At 42.3% G+C, this 19,878-nt stretch overlaps 2 protein-coding genes across 3 annotated transcripts in view; one reads left to right on the top strand and one right to left on the bottom strand.

Moving 5' to 3' along the window:
• Window positions 1-599: 599 nt before the first annotated feature.
• Window positions 600-16,517, bottom strand: GEMIN2 (gem nuclear organelle associated protein 2). The gene is made up of 10 exons (XM_075192457.1): window positions 16,346-16,517; window positions 15,540-15,624; window positions 11,584-11,673; window positions 7,458-7,517; window positions 6,028-6,144; window positions 5,377-5,421; window positions 4,865-4,933; window positions 4,637-4,747; window positions 4,242-4,300; window positions 600-1,534 (listed from the first exon to the last, which is right to left on the bottom strand). Exons 1-10 carry the CDS (start codon window positions 16,465-16,467, stop codon window positions 1,489-1,491), a joined length of 804 nt encoding a protein of 267 aa, XP_075048558.1. The 5' UTR covers window positions 16,468-16,517; the 3' UTR covers window positions 600-1,488.
• A 271-nt stretch (window positions 16,518-16,788) lies between these two features.
• SEC23A (SEC23 homolog A, COPII component) overlaps window positions 16,789-19,878 on the top strand; it is a 72,775-nt gene continuing 69,685 nt past the window's right edge. The window contains exon 1 of one of the 2 annotated variants that reach the window (XM_075192456.1): window positions 16,789-17,178. Coding sequence is in view for 1 of the 2 variants with exons in the window: in XM_075192454.1 (XP_075048555.1) it covers window positions 17,257-17,259 (3 nt within the window). In the remaining variant the exon portion in view is untranslated. Of the gene's footprint in view, window positions 17,179-17,237; window positions 17,260-19,878 lie in introns of those variants that run through there. The other variant, XM_075192454.1, reaches the window with a different exon arrangement.

Consider the following 19,878-nt stretch of genomic DNA (forward strand, 5'->3'; position numbering starts at 1 on the left):
TCCATAATCAGATCAAATCCCAGTCCTAAATGGAAAATGGGCATCTCACTCAGAGGGGCAACTAGTGCACTCCTGGAACACAGTCACTGCCTGGACAAGCTGCACGACCTCAAAAAAGTAGAGACCATCTTGCCAAACACGTTAATGCAGAAGTGAACACATACACAAGTCTGTGATACAAGGACTTCAGTCATAGGATCTTATCTGTGACATTCTAAGGCTAGAGACATCTCCCACATATAGGCTGGAAGCAAAGACAGAGAGCCCACCTTGATCAGCAGTACATCCAGGTCAGGGATAAGTCACTCCAATGGATCTCAGAAGGGCTGCTATGATCATGATAAAACACCCTTATAGGCTCTGATCTCAGAGAGAAAGAGGGCGATTAGGTTCCCTGAGGGCAGCCACTCCAGCCTTGACACATTCTGCGGTACCTCTGCTGGCCACTCCAGGCTTCCTGCAGCTGGCATAGGCAAGCACAAGAGACACTCCATTGGGAGCATCAGGATATAGTTACACAGCTTCTGCAGCTTAAATTATGTCAAGTTGCTTCTATATGAACATTCCCCCATACTAGTAATTACAATTGACAAGAGTCATAAAAAAAAAAATCTTTATATTACAGCTAATAAAACATACATGATAAGTTAGAACATGGATTCTGCAATTACCTCTGCAACCAAAGCATTTCAAAACAGGATTTTAAACATCTCAATTTAGCCTAAAATAAAAGGCCATCATTGGGAAAAAAACAAACAAAAAACAAAAAAACACAGGTAATGCACTTTGTCTTACTTACATTACAGTAAACATAACATACTGAGATATGATTGTGTAGGAAGCTCATATTGTTCTTAAATGGGAAGGAAGACTTTAAAAATATATATTTATACATTATACCCAGTTCTAGGTTCTTACATATGCAAAATTCTCAGATTTTCCTAACATTTTGTTTGCAGAGGCAGAGTCACAGGTGCACACTACAGTCAGACAAACGGAGCAATACAAGTGTCTAAAAATGAGTAGTTTCACAGTTTTCCATGCTACAGGCTGCTTCAACTACAGCAGTCCCAGCAAGGGTACCATGCAGGGCCTGCTGGCAGAAAATGGGCTCATTGGAAGGGGGTTAAAAAATATGGACAGTGTTCCCAAAACCCTTTAGGCACTTTAATTCTCTTCAACTTTGGCCAATACATGTGAAAATAACAATCCTAAAATAGACACCCAACACTTGAGGCTTTGAACCAGTTATCAGATTTTCATTTACTGCCATAGGCCAGGAAGATTTGCACGTGCAAAAGTGGATTCGTAACCCTTCAATGGCTTGCAGGCTGTTTAAGCAATGAAGAGCATTAAAATGCCACTTCTCTACCCACAGTCCAGGTTTGAACAAAAAAGGAGACCGTTGGTGCACCACTGAATGGAGGGAGACTGATTGGACATGTATTGCTGTGCACAGATGAAGATGAGGTAGACCGTCTCATTACATCAAAAAGGGTCATTGGAATCAGCCAGATCTCGCTGGTCAAAGTACCTAGAGAGAAGGAAAAAAAAATTAGAACAATTTATGACAATGGCTAAAATTTAATTTTAGCAAGCTCTCTTCAAACATGAATAAGATTAAGTATTGAGTGCAAGAGACATTCCCCCTTCAGTCACTCATGTATTGCAGACATATAGCCCCATGTTCTCTTTCATCCATCTGGTGGACACTGCTACCATGGGGGGGCCAGGTTGAGTGAGGGGAGAGTAGGAGTTGGCACTTAACTAGTTAATTCTGAGCTGCCAACAGACCCCTCCCCCTGCCAACCGCCCGAGTCCTCAGTTTCAGTTAGGTGCCCAGAGGAGTTGGGCTTGTTTGTTGTTTTTGGTGACGGTTTTCACTTTTTAGATTTATTTATTTCTCTTTTATTGGTTTAAATAGTACCGAGAGTGCTCTGTATGACAGGGCACTCATGGGTTAGGAGAGGTGCTGTCAGTGAGAGCCGTCCGGCTCTCCGTTGACAGGAAGGTTTTTTTCATTTTTTAGAATCCCCTAATTACAGTGTGACAGGCCTGAGCCGCCGTCACACTGGTAATGCAGACTACCAGCTCTGGGCAGATATGTTGGAGGGAGATTGAGTGGAGCAGACCAAGTTACCCTCTCTGGAAAAGGAGGGGGGAAAACTTGCAGAGCTGCCGACAGGCTGCTCCCTACATGTTTGCTGAGGAAAAAGCCAAGTGCCTTATTCTTTCTATATACTCCCTATAATATATATCCACCACCAAATTTTAATACATCCTATCTATATCTATCGTGGGGCATAGCATATGGCTATTTAGATACTTGCTCTCACATATTACACTAATACAGGGATACTATGTTTTGACATAGATTAGTTAGTATCTTTTGCTTATTTCTTTGTGTCTGCCTGTTTGCTATTGGCTGTACTGGTTTTTTTTTTTTTTTGTTTGTCTGATAAGGGAAAAGTACCCAGAGTCAAATACTATACTTGTTCCATGTGCAACACTAAACTGCCTAGTGAACACCAGATCCCGGGGGCCCTCTGTACTGACTGCGGTGGGGCTTTCATGACGGCGTAGTCACAGAATACTGCCCTACTTATGACAAACTTCAGCGTGGGTGGCTGTCCTAACGCAGGGGGTTAGTACATTGGTACAGCTGCTTTTTAAGCCCTCAGAAATTTCAGTGGTTGCAGCAGTCCTCCATTCAACCTCTGGAACAGTAGCCCCTATCAATTCAGGGGTAGCGTCAGGGAATGCCAAATCAGTTACTTCAGAACTGGTAGGTCAACCCTCTGCATTGCCATCTCAGACCCCCCCTTATGGGTGAGCCCGGCGTGGTCCACTTTGTTGGTCCGGGGGTCTAGATTTGTTAAACCGGGTTTTTTTTTTTTGGAAAACCCGAGAGTTCCCAGAAACAAGAGACAGATCAGCCAACCCTCTTCTGGCCCACTGATTCAGAGAAATTCTCAGAAGAGGAAGGTGAAGTTTGAGGACTCATATTCCGCTCAGGAGGACCCAGAGGAGTCCCCTAGATATCAGGGTATTGATGACCTGGTAATAGCAGTGCATCAGGCCCTGGGGTTCCTGGACCTGGATGAGACTAGTTCTAAAGATCGGGGTCTTTTATATAAATCTACGAGACAGTCGGTCCGGTTCCCACCTTCTGCTGAGATAAGATCTCAGAGGCATCTTGGAAACAACCAGACAAAAAGGCTACAGGAGGCAAAATACTTTTTGCAGGCAAATCCTTTCGGGAGCGCTTGTCTGGCAGGGGTCAGACATTTAGATCCAGGTCGTGTGGAGACAGGAGACATTTTCTTCAAGGTAGGTTCTCCTCCTCAAGCCGTCCCTCTTCCAAGCTTCCAGATAAACCTGCACATGATGCCCACCCTCCACTGTTAGCGGCGACGGGACTGGGGGGGGGGGGGAGGGGGGGTAATGTCTGCTACTGTTCAAAGATCAGTGGGCAGAGTCCTCGAAGGACTGTTGGATTCGAGGTATCATGGCAAGAGGTTACATGATCGATTTGGCGGGTCCAGCCCCTCGAAACCAGTTTACCCCGCCATCCACAGAAAAGGCAAGCAATGCTCCATTGCGTTGCTTCTCTGCTTTTGCAGGGAGTTATCATGAAGGTCCCAGAAGACCAAAAGACTACTTCAACCTCTTTTTGGTCCAAAAGCCAGATGGTTCTTTCACGCCAGTATTGAACCTCAAGCAGTTGAATCTTCACCTGCAGGTATCTGCATGAGAGAGGAGGATGTTGGGTCCCGGCGCCCGGTGGATTTGTAAGTCTTTGTATTGTTGTGTTTATTCTCTGGCTGGCCCGTGGCACCCCTGCGGCAGAGGAGGGGGACAGCGCGGCAGAGGGCAGAGTGTCTGGATGCAGAGGGGCATTTTTGCATACAACTAAATACTAAATAAGTATTTCTGTCCTGACCTAAATACTTAAATTTTTTTGACCCAACTACTTCCAAAACAGGACTGCTCTGTAATTATTTTGGAGTGGTGCCTTGAAAAAATTATGGAGACTATAAGGGTGCCGCGAACTGCAAAAGTTTGGGAACCACTGCCCTACTTCCTTTATAGAAGAGAGATGTAAAGTCAGGGACAAAGGATAAAGCAAAAAAAACCAAAAAACACACAAAGCCAGCTTTCCAGTCAGTGTTAAGAAAACAAAAACATCCAAACCCTCCACAATAATGAAGCAGCTAAGAGACCAGTTTAGTGACCATTACCTGCCAACCAGACAGATGAACAAGTTTAGAGCAGACACCCTCTCATCTTCCTTGTGGTCCTGCACAGAATTCCAAACTGTAGTTACATATCACATCATAAAACAAAATATGGACAGCAGTATACTTTCATGCAGTGAACAGAGTTAAGACAATTTAATACCCCCCTCCATACATAACTTTCCATTCCATGCAAGTTGTAGGGTCTGCAGGGGTGGCCTTATGATGAAACAGTGTCTCAGTCAGCAAAAATTGTCAATACATTGTAATTGCGACCTTGGGCATTAGAATGATTAAAACAACCCTGTGGGCCCGGGTGATATTTTTACCCCTTGCATGTGTTGACACCTAGCCAGTGCTGTACTCAGTATTTGGTAAAGTATTGTTTTTGAACATACCACCTCTGCTCTAACTTGTGAGCACCTGCGTGCCAACTGCCTGATGAGGGAGTGAGCCTCCGGCAGCAATGGTTTCTCCAGACAAGCAAGCAATGCATACAGCCACCGACCCTGTGAACAGAAAGCCAGATTCAAGTTAAAGACCCTATGGGTTGACTTGGAAGGGGATGGAGCGAGATAGGAACATAACGATATACATGTCTCACTATAAATTATATGTGTTTTTACCAGTTCTGGAGTAAAGTCTCTCTCTTCAAACCAATTCACAAGGTACTCCAATACACTTGTAACAGTACCCTAAGACAAAGTCAGATTACAATTTCTTTTGTTAGTATACAAAGCATAATATGTGTGATAAGTAAAAGAATTGTGCTTCCTCCTCCCAAATCAAAAAAACAAGTACCCCAATTCTGCATCATGCAGTCTGCATTCTGAGAAATTAGCTCAAAATATACATTTTACATAAGGCACTCCTAAGGCCTAGCAACTAGGACAGAGTTGCATTTTCTGTTTTAATATTATTTTGGAACCAAGAAAGACCCAGATGAATCAAAGTCTGATGAGAAGTCTTGCCTTTACAATGCAATAGTCTTGAACACTGCATGAGACAGTAACAAAGGTGCTGTAACCTACAGCAAGAACAGGTTTGCTTTTACTTTAAGCTGCACTAGCAAAGTGTTACAAATCAGACTGCAGCACCTTTTGTGTTCCACACATGCAAAGAACATAACTCATCTCACCTGGCTCATTCGGCTAACAATACTCAGTAGTGGTGGGAACCCAACCTGTTATGATTGAATAAAACAAGAGATAAGACAGTCTGCAGTAATCAATCTGCCATTAGAATAAGGCGCAAGTAATGCCAGTGTAGTACAACACAAATGTAGTCATTAACTAGGTCAGGGCTGACAAGAGGATCCAATCCTAGCAGATAAGTTTCTCACCACAAAATGAGTGGTGAGAGGGGGGGGGGGGGGGGGTTAATTGAAAGGAAGGTTTAATTGAAAAGAGACTTACAATAAATGTAAAGTGTTCACTTCACCCCTTATAGGTTCAGTGCACTTTGTCATAGAAGATCAAGCCTTAGGTCAGCTCGTATTAGGTTGGTTGACACATATACATATATATATATATATATATAGCAGGAGTGGCTAATAAAAGCATTAGCAGTCGGTCAAGCTGAAATACTCTATTATAACAGTTGTAAGCAACCTTGAAAAAGAGGCCCTAGACCAACATGTAGCCAATCCAAGCATCTATACATTAACGTGCAAAGAGTAATGGAAGCCTCCTGTCAGTCTGGTGCAAGAGGTTTGGGACATGGGTATGTTACACAAACTGCATTACCAGGCAATTAAAGACTTGCCTAATGTTCCTACATGTGCCTTTACCTTTATATAGTCAATCCCTGGGTTTTGGTTTTCAGCGTTCAGAGCAGCGGCCAGGTCAGAATATAACCGCTCACCTAGACAGAACTTCTTCCAACTCTCCTCATCCTCTGTGCTTGGCTGTAGAGACAAATAAAGGAGGTTTTGCTGTAACATGATTTATATACTCCAGATTGTAGTCGTTTATGCATGATTAAGAACAATCACACAATCAGGGGTTAAATACACACTATAATACTGTCCACACTCGGCATAATTGGGTCCTTTAATGCCTATTTTTCAATCCGCAACCCCTGAAAGTCCTTCCCCCACCTCCCATACCTGCTCCTGATGACTTGGGGCAGAAGTTGCAAAAGAACAAGGGTGGAGACCATTTCTGAAGTTTTAATTTTTTATTTTTTTTTAGTTGTGGGTGGAATCCACCAATTTGTTAAGAAACAATGCTTTTCCTACATGGCTCCAACTTGCCAGGATTTCTCTGCTACTACCACTTGTCCGATTCAAACAGTGGCTTTCATGTCCATTCCCATAAACTTTATATTTTTGCAATTGCACGTTTTACCCGATCCTATCCAATGGCAAAGAAACACTATAATTACACATTTTACAAATCCTGTAACATTGTATCTAGTATTGGTTTCTTCAAAAGTTTGCAGAACCATTTGTTACATGTACATATATGATCTTTCACCCAATATGTCCAAGGGTAGCAGTGCACATAGCGCTGTGTGCCTCCTTCGCTACTTGTGGGCATTAACATATGGTGGGCCTTAGCAGCAGAGAGAAGTGCAGTACCTAGCTACTGCATCCTTTAGGGGGAACACTACAATGAAGCAAGTAGAATTATAACATCTATGATCTGCGGCTAAAACAAATTCTTCGTTATGGATTGCGAATTCAAATTAAACCTTAAGTCATAAGTCATCTCTCCACCATTTCACTTTGTAGGCATAGATTTTACAGCAAAGAACAAAAAACAAAACCCACACAAACCCCCCTCCCCCTTCAGACAAAACAGCAGTTAAACTGTATGGCCAAATGGGGCAGAGACTACCTAGCCACACTGCTTCAAAAAACAAGACAAAAAAACAAACCAGTTACTGCCGGGGCAAGGCTGAGTGTGAACGGGGTTCCCCTGCAGCTACCCAGGTCGAATGACCAGGGGATTCAACCCAGGTCTTCTGCAGTGCTATGCCTGGATCTGTCCAAATACTATTGAAAAAAGGAGGAGCCAATCAAAGCTCTTCTTGTGATGTTGGCAGGGAGACCCTGGCAAACCAAGGTTCAGTGCGAACCTGGTCGACCCGGGAATTTGACGGGGTGGGAGGCTCTGTCACCTGGCAATATCCCAAGTTCATATACCCAGGACATTGCTGGAATGGCAGTGTGAACTTGAACAACTATGAAGACTATTTAGATACTAAAAAGCTCACCATTGTTACATTGCTGTCCAGAGGTTGGGATTTCCAGTGGCTCCTGTGCTTGTTGAGACTCTGCAGAGGAAAGAAACATTACATACAGGCTCATTTTTTAATCTCATTATCTGTAAAGGAAATAGATGTAGACAAGTATAAAACAATATAATGCAAAACACAATATATAGGGAAAAGAAGCTGGGGGGCAGATACTCACTGATGTCAAAAGGTATTTTTGGATGAAACCAATATATTAGCAAGAAATATTTTTTACATTGTTTTATATTTTAGTTTTATAATCTGATATGGTATTTTTAGTGCCAATTGAATTTGTTTGTGTCCTGAAGAGATATGGAGCAGCAGTGGACGTGTTTTTTTTTTTTTTTCTTCATCAATATTTTTATTCAGATTTTGCAAAGGTATATGGGGTTCAGAAAAAAAAAAAAAAAAAAAAGGGGGGGGGGGGAGAAAATACATACAAAGGGACACATGGGGGTTCCCCATGCAGGGGGAAAGGAATCACTCAATTAAACCAAGGCACACAGTATCAACAGTATGTATTTACAAATAACAGTAAGACATATTAACTTTAACTTTCACTGTGGTTGCCTGAAGATGCTCCTCTAGGGTGAGAATACCCGGGGATGGGAGCTGGTCAATGGGCTGGGGGGATTCTACAAGGGCCGCTGGTGAATGAGTCGTTGGGTAACCAGGGATATCCTGGGGAACCCCTGGGCCATCAGTGATATATTCATGCCATCTGAACCATCTTATAATAGGGGCTGATGCAGATGAGGCATAGGGCGCATCTGTTTCCATCTCAAAGCTATATTGTATCTTAGAAATGATTTGAGTAATAGTAGGAGGAATGTGGGACTTCCAGTTTTGCGCTATTGCCGCTCTAGCAGCTATCAATATGTGGCCCACTAGGTACCGATCATGCTTTGGAATGGATGTCAGGTAGACATGGAGTAGAGCCAAGGCCGAATCTGGGGCAACAGGGGTCTTTAAGACAGTGGAGATTAAGGCAAATACTTCACTCCACAGCGGCTGAAGCACCGAACATGTCCAGAAGACATGGAAGATGTCCGCTACTTGGTCACATTGGCGCCAGCAAAATTTCGATTGGCCTGGCCAAAACCTGTGCAACCGTTATGGAGTAAGGTACAGTCGGTTAATAAGTTTGACTTGCATCTCTTTATGGTTAATACACTTAGACATACGGTGGGAGTTTACGTAAATTTTTTCCCATTGTTGTTCGGTAAGAGTTAGATTCAAATCGATTTCCCATTGGATTTGTGCAGGAGTTTTGTTTGTGGGAATCAGGCAGTGAATATAGTGGTACCAAAATGTTATTCCGCCTCTACTGCCGCTCTTTGTCAGTCTACCCAGGGCCGGTGATGGGAGAGACATGAGAGAATGGGGGGGGGGGGGGGGGGGGGGTCTTAGAGACCGTTCCAACCCAATGTCTAATTTGCAAGTACTTGTATGTCTCAGAGGATGGTAGACTGTAACGATCTTGTAGGTGAGCGAAGGAGAGAAAGAGGCCTTGGGCAAACAGATCCGATAGGGAGGAAATTCCTCTCTTTCCAAACAACCAGACTTAACTCTGGGATGAGTTGACATAATGCCTGGAGAGATAGATTGCGAGATGGGAGTGTAAAATTAGTGTGTAGCCCAATGATCCTATCCCACACCTGCATGGCATCAGAGATGGACCGTAACCTACACACAGCAGATGGACGAGCGGACTTTGGTGTCCAGAGAAGGTCTAACAGTGGGTAACTAGGACACAGAGCTCTTTCCAAATCCACCCATGGCTTTGAAGCATGCAGGAGCGCCCATTCACCCAGGTGACTCAATATGCAGGCCTCTTGGTAATACGTTAGGTTAGGAAGCATCAACCCCCCCCACGTTGTTTAGATAAGGCCATGCGTTTATGGGAAAGTAGGGGGCGTTTCTGGCGCCACACATGACATTAGGGTATGGAAGCGGGCCATCATTCGTTTAGGAACGATATATGGAATAGTGCGGAAAATATACATTAATTTTGTTAGAAGCATCATTTTGAAGTGCGGCTATACGACCCAGCTAGGAGACCTCGAAGTCAAGCCAATTCTTAGTTAAACAGGCGAGATGCGAAAAAATTGGAGTAAAGTTAATTTTGAATACTGTAGATAAGGTAGGGGGGATGTGTATACCCAAATATGGCAAAGAGTCTTTTACCTATACAAACGGAAATTTCTTTTGCAAGGACGATAGTGAGGATTGTGGAATATTAATAGGTAGAGCCTCAGATTTAGTAATATTCAATCTGTAAAATGAGGCTGAACTGTAATCATCCAAAATACATTTCAAGGCTGACAACGAGGTCTCCGGGCTGGTGACAAACAGAAACACGTCGTCTGCAAACAGACATAGTTCATGTGTGTGGGAGGACGTGTTCTTTTAAGAACAGATGTTGCCAATTAATTCCTGGTGGAGGAAAAAAACCCCAAAAACAAACAAAAACATTCTTCACTCTCCCTCAGTCTTGAGAGCCCACTGAACACCTATACGCTACTTCAACTAATTGTACCATGACATTTAAATTGTAATACAAAATAATTTTCACTGCTTTGCTTCTAGAAGGCAGGGTTTCAATTTGAATGATATCCCAACACAAGCTTTTATTTTGTTACACATTTTTTTTTTACTTAAAGCAATAATTGAATTCCTATAGCAAGCAAACGTTATCACTTAGGAAGTCAAGTGCTGGACATAGCAAAACAGGCAGATAACTACCTAAACAAAAAACAAACAAACCACAAGCTCAGTAGCAAAGCAAACAGAGCTTACAATATAACCTCAAAAGGTAAGGTGACCAGAGTCGGCTCACAACCCAGACAGTGAAAGGGATGAAAACTCATGTGAGAAATTTGGCAGAAGGAGACAAGCAGTTATGGCTTTCCTTAAGGTACCAGGGAGCCATACGAGGTCAAAGTTGTGCTGTTTGTCATGTATATTGTAAGCAATACATTCCATGTGCACTATATGCCAGACGTAGTATTTAAGAGCGAGCACTGTAGAAGGGTCAGGGTAATTCCAATCGGAGTGTAAATATTTGGCAGCTGCAAAGACAGGAGAGATCAGTTTATTAGAATGTGTGCTATCATTGAGCACAGGACGGGAGAGGAGGAAGGCCCAGTTAGCTTTGGATATTGGCTGTTTAGAGACAGCGTTAAGGACAGAGAGGACCATGTTCCAGATGGGTACTATGTGAGGACAGGCCCACCAGATGTGAAGATTACTTCTGACCACAGTTCTGCCAGCAGCTTGGAGTGGAAGTGGGGAACATTTTGGAGAGTTTGCCTAGAGGTATAATATCACATTTAGTAAAGTTTGTACACAGTTTCTTTTATTTGTGTGGAAATCCCTCTCTCTAACCTCTCAGCAAGTTATTCCACTTAGACCTATTACTGTAGACCACTGCTATACTGCCAAAGCTTTTCATGGATTGCCATGAACAGCAACATAAAATAGACCATAGACTAGAAACTATGGGGTTATCGGGAAGAGCCACAATTGCCAGTTTCACAGGTTGTGGACAAAACCATGTTTTACAGACATGTAACAAATTACAACAAACACCTAAATCACCAATCATTTTAATGACACATGGTCAAACAGTGCTCCTTTTTACACAGTTTTGGACACAGCCTGATAGGGGGTAAACCCCTTTCTACCAGGCCCAAAAAGTCTGAAATATTGAATTCAAAAGATCAGAATGTGAGATGTTCTTTAAACTTTGATTTTAAATGCAATTCATACTTAAGACAATTTACATTAATCTGATTTAGTATATCACATTGTTCAGAGGTTTCCTTTCACTTTAAGAAGGCAGAACAGGTAAAGACTTGTTGTTCACTTCACATGGAGAGTTAATCAGCATGAGGCTTCCTTTAGAAAACTTATGCAAATCCAATTTCCTCTCCTGGTACTAACTCAGAAATAAATACATCTCCTATAGCGACATACAACACAATATAAAAAAATCAGTACATTTTGCAATTACATAAAATGGCACCCTACACTATTAATTGAAGTACATTTATACAATAAGTTATTTATAAATGTAAATATAAGATTCTTACGCATCACTTACCTGTCGGACAGCTGAGAACTGGGCCACTTGCTGTTGCTGCCATCGGAGACTTGGTGAATATCCCTCAGGAGCAGGTTGGCACCCTGACAGCTAAGATAAAAACAAGCTTTAGCAGAGTACACAAAAAAGTGAGATGAATCTTTGATGTGTACATCAGTGTACAAGTGCCTGGAAAAATTTTCACTACACAGGTCAGTGCCAAATGAACTGCACCTTAAGGTTTTTCTGGAACCACTTGTATGTGCTTAGCAGAGTTCATAAAATACAGGTACAAGATAGGATAAAAGTGGATAAAAGTCGAAGAACAAGCATTTGACATCATACATAAAGAGGCATTTTGTTTTCTACATAATCTGAGCAAACAAGCTAAAACCAGAGATTCTGCCATGCAAAAAAAAAAAAAATTATAATGATGATAGGAATAGCTTGGCCAAAAATTATATTAAAAAAAGGATCTTCAAATTAACGTTATTACAAGTGGGGGACACCAGAGAGCAGGCACTTTTAAATGTTAATAAAAGTGCCGAACACGCTATACTGCAGGCCAGAACAGTAGGAGAAAACCACCATGTACTCCCAAAATAACCAAACCCACAAGCAGAACCAGAACATAGAGGGCGGTCATCCGGTGTCCAACAATTGATTAAAAGAAAAGGATTTAACGCAAGCATAAAAATAATTTTCTCAGGCATCCAGTTGGGTGGCACTCTAGGCGATGGGAGCTGCCCAATGCCACCTTTAAGGGTGGGTATGTCCAGAAGCAGTGAATTACCCTTCTTCCAAAACAAAAGGATGTCAACTCATTAAACCTATAAAACTTGGTAAATGCATGAACAGAGGTATAGGTAGCAGCTAGATACAGCTGCTCATTCAAGCCTCTATGCCTAGCCACCCAGGAGGCGCACACACACTGATTTGGTGATGTGAGCCCTAAGATTTTGAAAGCTTAACAGGTTACAGCCATCATGCATCTAGCAATGGTTAGAGTGCACTCCTGCCATCCCCTCTTATAAGCATCATAAAGGGTCCAATCAATCCTCTTTCAGGTAGGTAATGAGTCTTCTGAATAGGCCTTCGACACAAACTACATCCAGGTATTGAACGGAAACCTTTTTCTCCATAAACATAGCCTGAACAAAGGCCAGAATGATAATATCCTGGTTACAGTGAAATCTGGAGACCACCTTAGGTAGAAATGGTGGCTTTGCCAAAGGGCTGCTCTATCCTCATAGAAAACAAGAGAAGACTTGGGAGGCCAAAGCTGCCAGACAAATTCCTCTAGCAGCAGAAAAGACTAAAAGAAAAAAGTCTCATGTCAAAATTTTGAAATTGACAGAGTCCAGGGGTTCAACAAAGCAAAGTCCCACAGGGCCACCCGATAAACTTATAGAAGTTGGATATGTACTACTTCTTACAAAAACATCTGACAAAGCCAAACTTCTTTGAAAGAAGATGGAAAGAGGACATCTGAAGCTTAAGGTTTCACTTTGCCCAACAAAATATCTTGCAGGTACCTTGCATGAAGGGGACTCCTGGCGGTTGACATACCACAGCTGTGGTATTTTTCTGTATCTTCACCATCCTTCCCCACAGCAAATGTTCTGCTGTAACTAGAGCAGAAAACACTGTTTGACATTGTAACATTTATCGGGAGTCTTGACTCTTTCATGGTTCAACGACCCTAAAAGCAGGCCTGGATTGTAACAGCCCCACAACCACGAACGCTGGTGTCAGTCTTCAGAGTTCGATCCCAAATTGAGAACGCACAACTCCTGCAGCCACCAAAGAAGCAACTGACGCACCTTTAGGGAATGGTGTATCACCTGGCAGGATAAACAAAGGTGATTTCTGTTTCACTTCAAGAGGCGTGCTATCTGAAACACTCTTGCATGAAAGGGAGCAAACTGGACAGCCTCGAAAGTAGATACCATCTTGACAAGTACTTGTACATAAATGCACCACAGTCTGTCATAGCCAGAGAGTTACAGTCTTTTCTAAGGCAATAATCTTGTCTGGTGTCAAACTCCCAAAAATATCATCCATTCTGATGGAATCAATTTGGACTTATTGAAATGGAGAATCCATCAGTGGTATTCTGAAGTCTATGCAGTCTTCAGTAGATGGGCAAGGAGCATGGTCAACTACCGCGATTTGATCAGTTGGTCATCCAAATAGAGAATGATTGCTGCTACCCAAGGGAGCAACAGTCACCATAACTCTTGGTGAAAACCTTTTGGGCTCTGCCACTTGGCCTTTCCACAGCCCCAAATTGGTAATGATGGGACTGAAAAGCAAACTGGAGAATACCTGTCCCCACCTGATTTTAATATATAAGTATGTGTCTTTGAATTCCATAGACATTATGCACTAGCTCTGCTCAATCTTAAATCTGTCCATCTGAACTGGGCGTTTAGAGATTTTATATTCAAAGTGGACCTGAATGAACAAAGAACAGGTTTGCGTAAAGCACCAAACCATTCTGGTGATCAAGGACTAGGATAACCTTGAAGCAATCAGTTGGACTGTCCACATAGCCAGATGCTTTGTCTGGTCTGCTGGAAGTCCAGTGGTGATGAACTGCCTGGGTTGGGATACGAGATCTATAATGCATCCCCTATCCCTCATTCCCAGGCATCTGTGGTAGAATTGAACCATGGGTCCCCCCCTCCAGAGAGGTCCCTGGTGGCCAGAAACCCAGTCATGCAGCTTGTATGTCTGAAAGCTTGGCTGCTGGATGTCCAAAAGCACTCGCATACCTCCCCTACAGTCAGACAGTTGTCCTTCAGGATATCGATTCCTTGTTTACCATGGGAAATGAAAAGTGAAATCTGGGACCCTTAGATTTGGAAGCAGTAACAGGAAGAAAAGCACTACTTCCCCTTGTAGCCTGTCTGATAATCTTAACCATTTTAGGGACACCTCCAGAGAATGGAAAGGACTCAGGAGCTCACTTGGATGCCAAGCTTAACATGGCATCTACCAAAACTAAATAACTTTACAGAAGTCACCTACCAAGTTCTAGCTCTGGAAGACACCCCTCCCCATGTCTGTAAGAAATACAGTTAGAAGAGGAGCAAAATAGTCACAAGAAAGACAGTAAACCTGCTGAACAGACTCAAGACCCTATAACTAACCGAAGTATCATCAGCGCAACTTCCACAACTACAATACCGGAGGTACAGAAAGGGAGAGCTGCTTCTGTCATACTTCTCTCACAGTGAAAGAATGCCATTAGGGAAGTGCCAAGAACACTACTGCCTAAGGGAACAGCACCTAACATGGCTGCTGTCCCCACCTGCCCCATTCCCCTATGAAAATGGGGGGTGAAAATGGGGGGTGAAAATGGGGGTCTAGCACCCTAATGGTACAACCTCCCTTGTTTGGAGCCCACTGAGGCTTGTAATTTCTCTAGCCATGGAAGCAGGAAGACAGACAAGACCTTACCAGAGATCGCCCCCTTGGTGCTCCAGAAGCACCTTTAGATGCCACAAACCAGGTGCAACATTCTAGATCTATCGCACATTAAATGAGCATTTTTTTCTATGGGACCACACCATGCACCATTAACATACATTTACACTTTTTCACATAACATTTTAACGAGAGACAAAAACAGTTTACTGAAACAAGCATGTACTTAATTAATGAAACCTACTGTAGTCACACAAACAATACAAGCATGTGTAATTCAGGGATTCTTTAGACCCTTGCTGATAGATAGGACATAGGCCTTTTAAAACCTCAGAAATCACAGGGTGGCATAACATTTTGGAAGCTGCAGTTTCACAACAGCTTCAAGCAATAGGTTGACAGAAGTCTGTCAAAAAAAGCTTTTTGCCCAGAAATCTTATTAACCAGGTCATACAACAACACTTATAAAGGTCATCAATTCATTTGTGGCAAAGCAACAAAACTATAATGCATGGAAGGGACAAAAGAGTTAGATGGTTACTCACCGCTATACTGACTGTTTGCTTCTTTCTCAATTTTTTAGGATCAATCTGGGCAATGACTACATCAGGGCACCGTGCAGCTTCAATCCTGAAGGAAGTGAGAAAAAGAAAATATATACAGTTAAAGAATATACAAGACATGCCAATATAACCTACTTTATCCTTCTAATCATAAGAGGATTTGACATCAAAGGTAGTGAAAGAAAACCAAAGGGGTCATCTTGACCATATGTGTAGAAAAGGCTTGTCAGGCTGTGTTTTCCCTACAAGGGCCTGAAAGGGCACAAAATCATGTTTTGTTTTTATTTTGATGGAGAGTGCAAATAAAAACATGAGCAGCGGGAAATAAACTACTCTGTTAATCAACACACTTGGACTACTTTTTATAAAGTGAAAGCATTATACATAAATATATGCAATAAAGAGCAGACATGTGAATTAAATAATGAAACTATTCTTGTATTTGAAGCAGATGTTGTCCTGTAAACAAACCTATGAAGACCATGTCCAAGTACCTTGGCACCCGTGGAAAATGCATGCACATCTAACACACAATGATTTCCAACATCAACAAATAAGAGTATATTCAATATTCAGGAACCGCAATGTTTTTGAAGCTGCACACCAAATGACAACGTTCAGTTACATGACTTTATCATACATATAAACCCGGTGCGGTCCATCCGCACAGAGAACGAATATCACAGATTACTATAGGCTTCCCTGCAGCACTATGAATACCAGCCAACATAGAAGAATAACAGGTCTCATCCAACCCATGTTATATTACCACTGCACACATGACTTACTGGACTCGTCGCAGATACTCCTGCGGTGTCCGAGGGGGTGCTGTGGGATCATAGTCCATGGGAAAGTCGCAATCCCCCACTGGCAGGAGCCGCGGCATCAGCTCCTCTGGCCCAGAGTCCATGCTTAGGCAGCACCAACGTCACGGGCGCTGCACCGCACGGCACTTTATGAATGGAACGCATTATGTAACGGCGCTCCTGATTAGCCGCGCTCCACAACACTTCTCAGTGGCTGGTGAGACCACGTGTGTCTCTCAGTCTCTATACTGCTGCTGCTGGCTGGCTTGTCCGAGCTATTCCGTGCACTGTAATATGATATGAGATCTGTTTATCGACTAGTTGTCTGCAGGGATGGCAAAAATCTAGCCGTAGTGTTTCTGTTTTCTACTGTGTTTAGTATCTGCAATAAATTCGTTTGCATCTCTATTATTACTAACTATGAAACAGTTATACGTCCTGATATGTATTAGTTTGTGTATAATGTTATACTGCTGGGGTAGACGGTTTCGTTCTCCAGATATGGTTGAACTATAAGTCCCAGCATAGCCTGCCAGTCTGGCTCTTACAAGCATTACGGTCAGTAGTAGAGCCACAGGTTGTGTGATGTTGCAGGAATCGCATGAACAGACATGCTGTGTCTCGGTCCTATTTGCATAGCTAGGGGCTGTATTAGAATCAGTCTGCAGTGGACCTGACACATGTCTGCACAGTGTTACCCTAGCTTCAGCTGTCAGTCACTGGCAGTTTACTGCTCCTTGACGTGGCACTGGGCGCCGCCATATTGGTGACGTCACACGGAGCGCTGGTTAGCCGCTGAGAGGAGAGGGAGAGAGGTAGGTGTCAGTGCTTATTACCTGGCTGTACTGTAAGTGGGGGCATAACTGGAATATTAGTAAGAAAACACAGATTATATGGTGGGTATGGGTAGAAAGAGGATAAGATCTTTGAGTGTGAGTATGTTGGCTTGTATGTCTCCGTACTGAGTGGCACTCACAAGAGGGCGTTATGGTTTATTCTGGAAGGTAACTTGGTTCACAATAACTGAATTACTGTCTCGTTGATTACCACCTACTCTCGGCGCTTGTTACTCGTTTGATTGAATCTTGTTGGTTCTGGGGCCAGACTTTTCATTCAATGAAATAAACTTTCCCTCTTGTTTTCGAGTAACTGGTTTACTTTACCTCACCAGGACTTACCCGTTGCTAATTATACAAATGTGCTTACTTGGTTCTTACATATGTCTTTACTATTATTGCATTATCTTGCACTTACTGTCCGTTTGTCTGATAGTAATATTTTTAACAGTTTTTGCTTGTATGGTTTCGGTTAGTTTGACGTTTTACATTCTCAAGTGTCATCTTTAATGGCAAATATTCAAAAGTTATTGCAAATAATAAAAGGAGATGGGTGAATCTATATAAAGGAGATATGAATCTATATGTACATGTTTACAGTTATTGCACGCATGCAAAATACCCTCCAGGTTCTCATACCCAGGGGAACAATTTTAAATATTGTACAGGTAGTTATAAATTGCACAACTGAGATGTTGCTAGGTGTTAATTATACTGGTGTACCTACTCCACAACAACATTATTCTGTTGATGTTTACATTGTAGATTGTTTTACTTTAAGAAGTTTTCTGAACCTTTTGAAGACTGGAGAGGTTTTCAGATGGTTTTCATAGTGTGTCACCATCAACCAGAATAACTTTTTAGTTTACCATAGCAATTTTTTTCTTTAGAACATATGAGAATTTGTTTTGTCAGCATTTTGAATAAATATATGTTTTTGGGGGGCAATATATACAGGAAAACTAAAAATAGAAAAAATACATGATTCTTCCCATTTTATGTACATATTATGTGCAACCCCCAGATATTTAACCTAAATGTTACTGACTAGTTCTCCTAAACTTTGTATCGCTATACATGTGTATTCACATCTAACACAGTCCGAGAAACGAATGTCCAGCTTTAGTTATAAAATTTATTTTTATGGCTGATGGAATAGCAAAATTAACCATAGTGTGGTTGTGGGGCAAGGAATATAGATTATAAGGTCCACTGGGGAAAGGTACTAAAGTGAATTATTAAATACTCTCTGTAATGCTCTGTATTATATGTAGTCGCTATATAAATGGCTGTTAATGAATAAATAAAGTTTGGAGTAAGAACCAGAAGTGGTAGGTTTGGGTGTTTCATTCATGTTGTGAGGCATTCATCCATTTTTGCATGAGTGTGTACCACCCATGCAAATTGCATCAGTGCTATATACACCGATTAGCCACAACAAGTGAAGTGAATACCATTGATTAACTTTCGAGCAGGTCCTTTTTACTTATCTGTCTGTCTGTATTACCTAGTGATGGCTAGACTACTGGGTCAGCGCATCTCCAAAACGACAGGTTTTTTGGGTTGTTCTCGGCATGCAGTGGTTAGTACCTACTAAAAGTTGTCCAAGGAAGGATAACCGGTGAACTGGCGACAGGGTGATGGGCGACCCAAGGCTTATTGATGCATGTGGATAGTGAAGATTTACCCATCTGGTCCAATGCCACAAAAAAGCTACTGTAGCGCAAATTGCTGAAAACGTTAATGCTGGCTATGATAGAAAGGTATCGGAACTCACAATGCATCTCACCTTCCTGCGCATGGGGCTGCGTACTCGTAGACCTGTCAGAGTGCTCTGTCCAATGCCGAAAGCGTCTACAATGGTCAAGTGAACTGGAGCATGGACCAATGAAAGTAGGTGGCATGGTCTGATGAATCATATTTTCTTTTACATCATGTGGACGGCCGGGTGCATGTGCGTCATTTAACTGGGGAAGAGAAGGCATAAGGATGCACTTTGGGAAGAAAGCAAGCTGGCGGAGGAAGTGTGATGCTCTGGACAATGTTCTGCTGGGAAAGCTTGGGTCCTGGTATTCATGTGGATGTTACTTTGACACATATCACCTACCAAAATATTGTTAAAGACCAAGTACACCCCTTCATGACAACGGTATTTCCTGATGGCAGGGTCCTCTTTCATCTTGATAATGCGCCCTGCCACACTGCAAAAATTGTTAAGGAATGGTTTGAGGAACATGAAAAAGAGTTCAAGGTGTTAACTTGGCCTCCAAATTTCCCAGATCTATATCTGATCGACCATCTGTGGGATGTGCTGGAAAAGCAAGTTCAAGACATGGAGGGCACACCTTGCAGCTTACAGGATTTAAAGGATTTGCTGCTAATATCTTGGTGCCAGATACCACTGGACACCTTCAGATGTCTTGTGGAGTCCATGCCTCAATGGGTCAGAGCTGTTTTGGTGGCACAAGGGGGACCTACACAATATTAGGCAGGTGGTTTTGATATTGTAGCTGTTCAGTGTGTGTGTGTGTGTATATATACAGTGTATAACACAAATTAGCAGTTGATCTGAAGTTATTAATTATGAACAATCACTTTAAAGACAGTATCAGTGTAATTTATTAAAGACAGCGAATAAGCTTTTTGAATAGCATCCTTACCAGTGTATCTGCTAAATAA

Source organism: Mixophyes fleayi, chromosome 12 (genome assembly GCF_038048845.1).
Source record: "Mixophyes fleayi isolate aMixFle1 chromosome 12, aMixFle1.hap1, whole genome shotgun sequence".
Taxonomy (NCBI): domain Eukaryota; kingdom Metazoa; phylum Chordata; class Amphibia; order Anura; family Limnodynastidae; genus Mixophyes; species Mixophyes fleayi.

What these genes read in the sequence shown, in the direction of transcription:
- GEMIN2 (XM_075192457.1), bottom strand. Translation starts at nt 16,467, where the DNA reads ATGGACTCTGGGCCAGAGGAGCTGATGCCGCGGCTCCTGCCAGTGGGG. An exon ending in GAGTATCTGCGACGAGTCCA is followed by an intron (nt 15,625 to 16,345) that starts GTAAGTCATGTG and finishes CACTTCCTTCAG; the next exon opens with GATTGAAGCTGCACGGTGCC. An exon ending in TGGACAGCAATGTAACAATG is followed by an intron (nt 6,145 to 7,457) that starts GTGAGCTTTTTA and finishes TTGTCTCTACAG; the next exon opens with CCAAGCACAGAGGATGAGGA.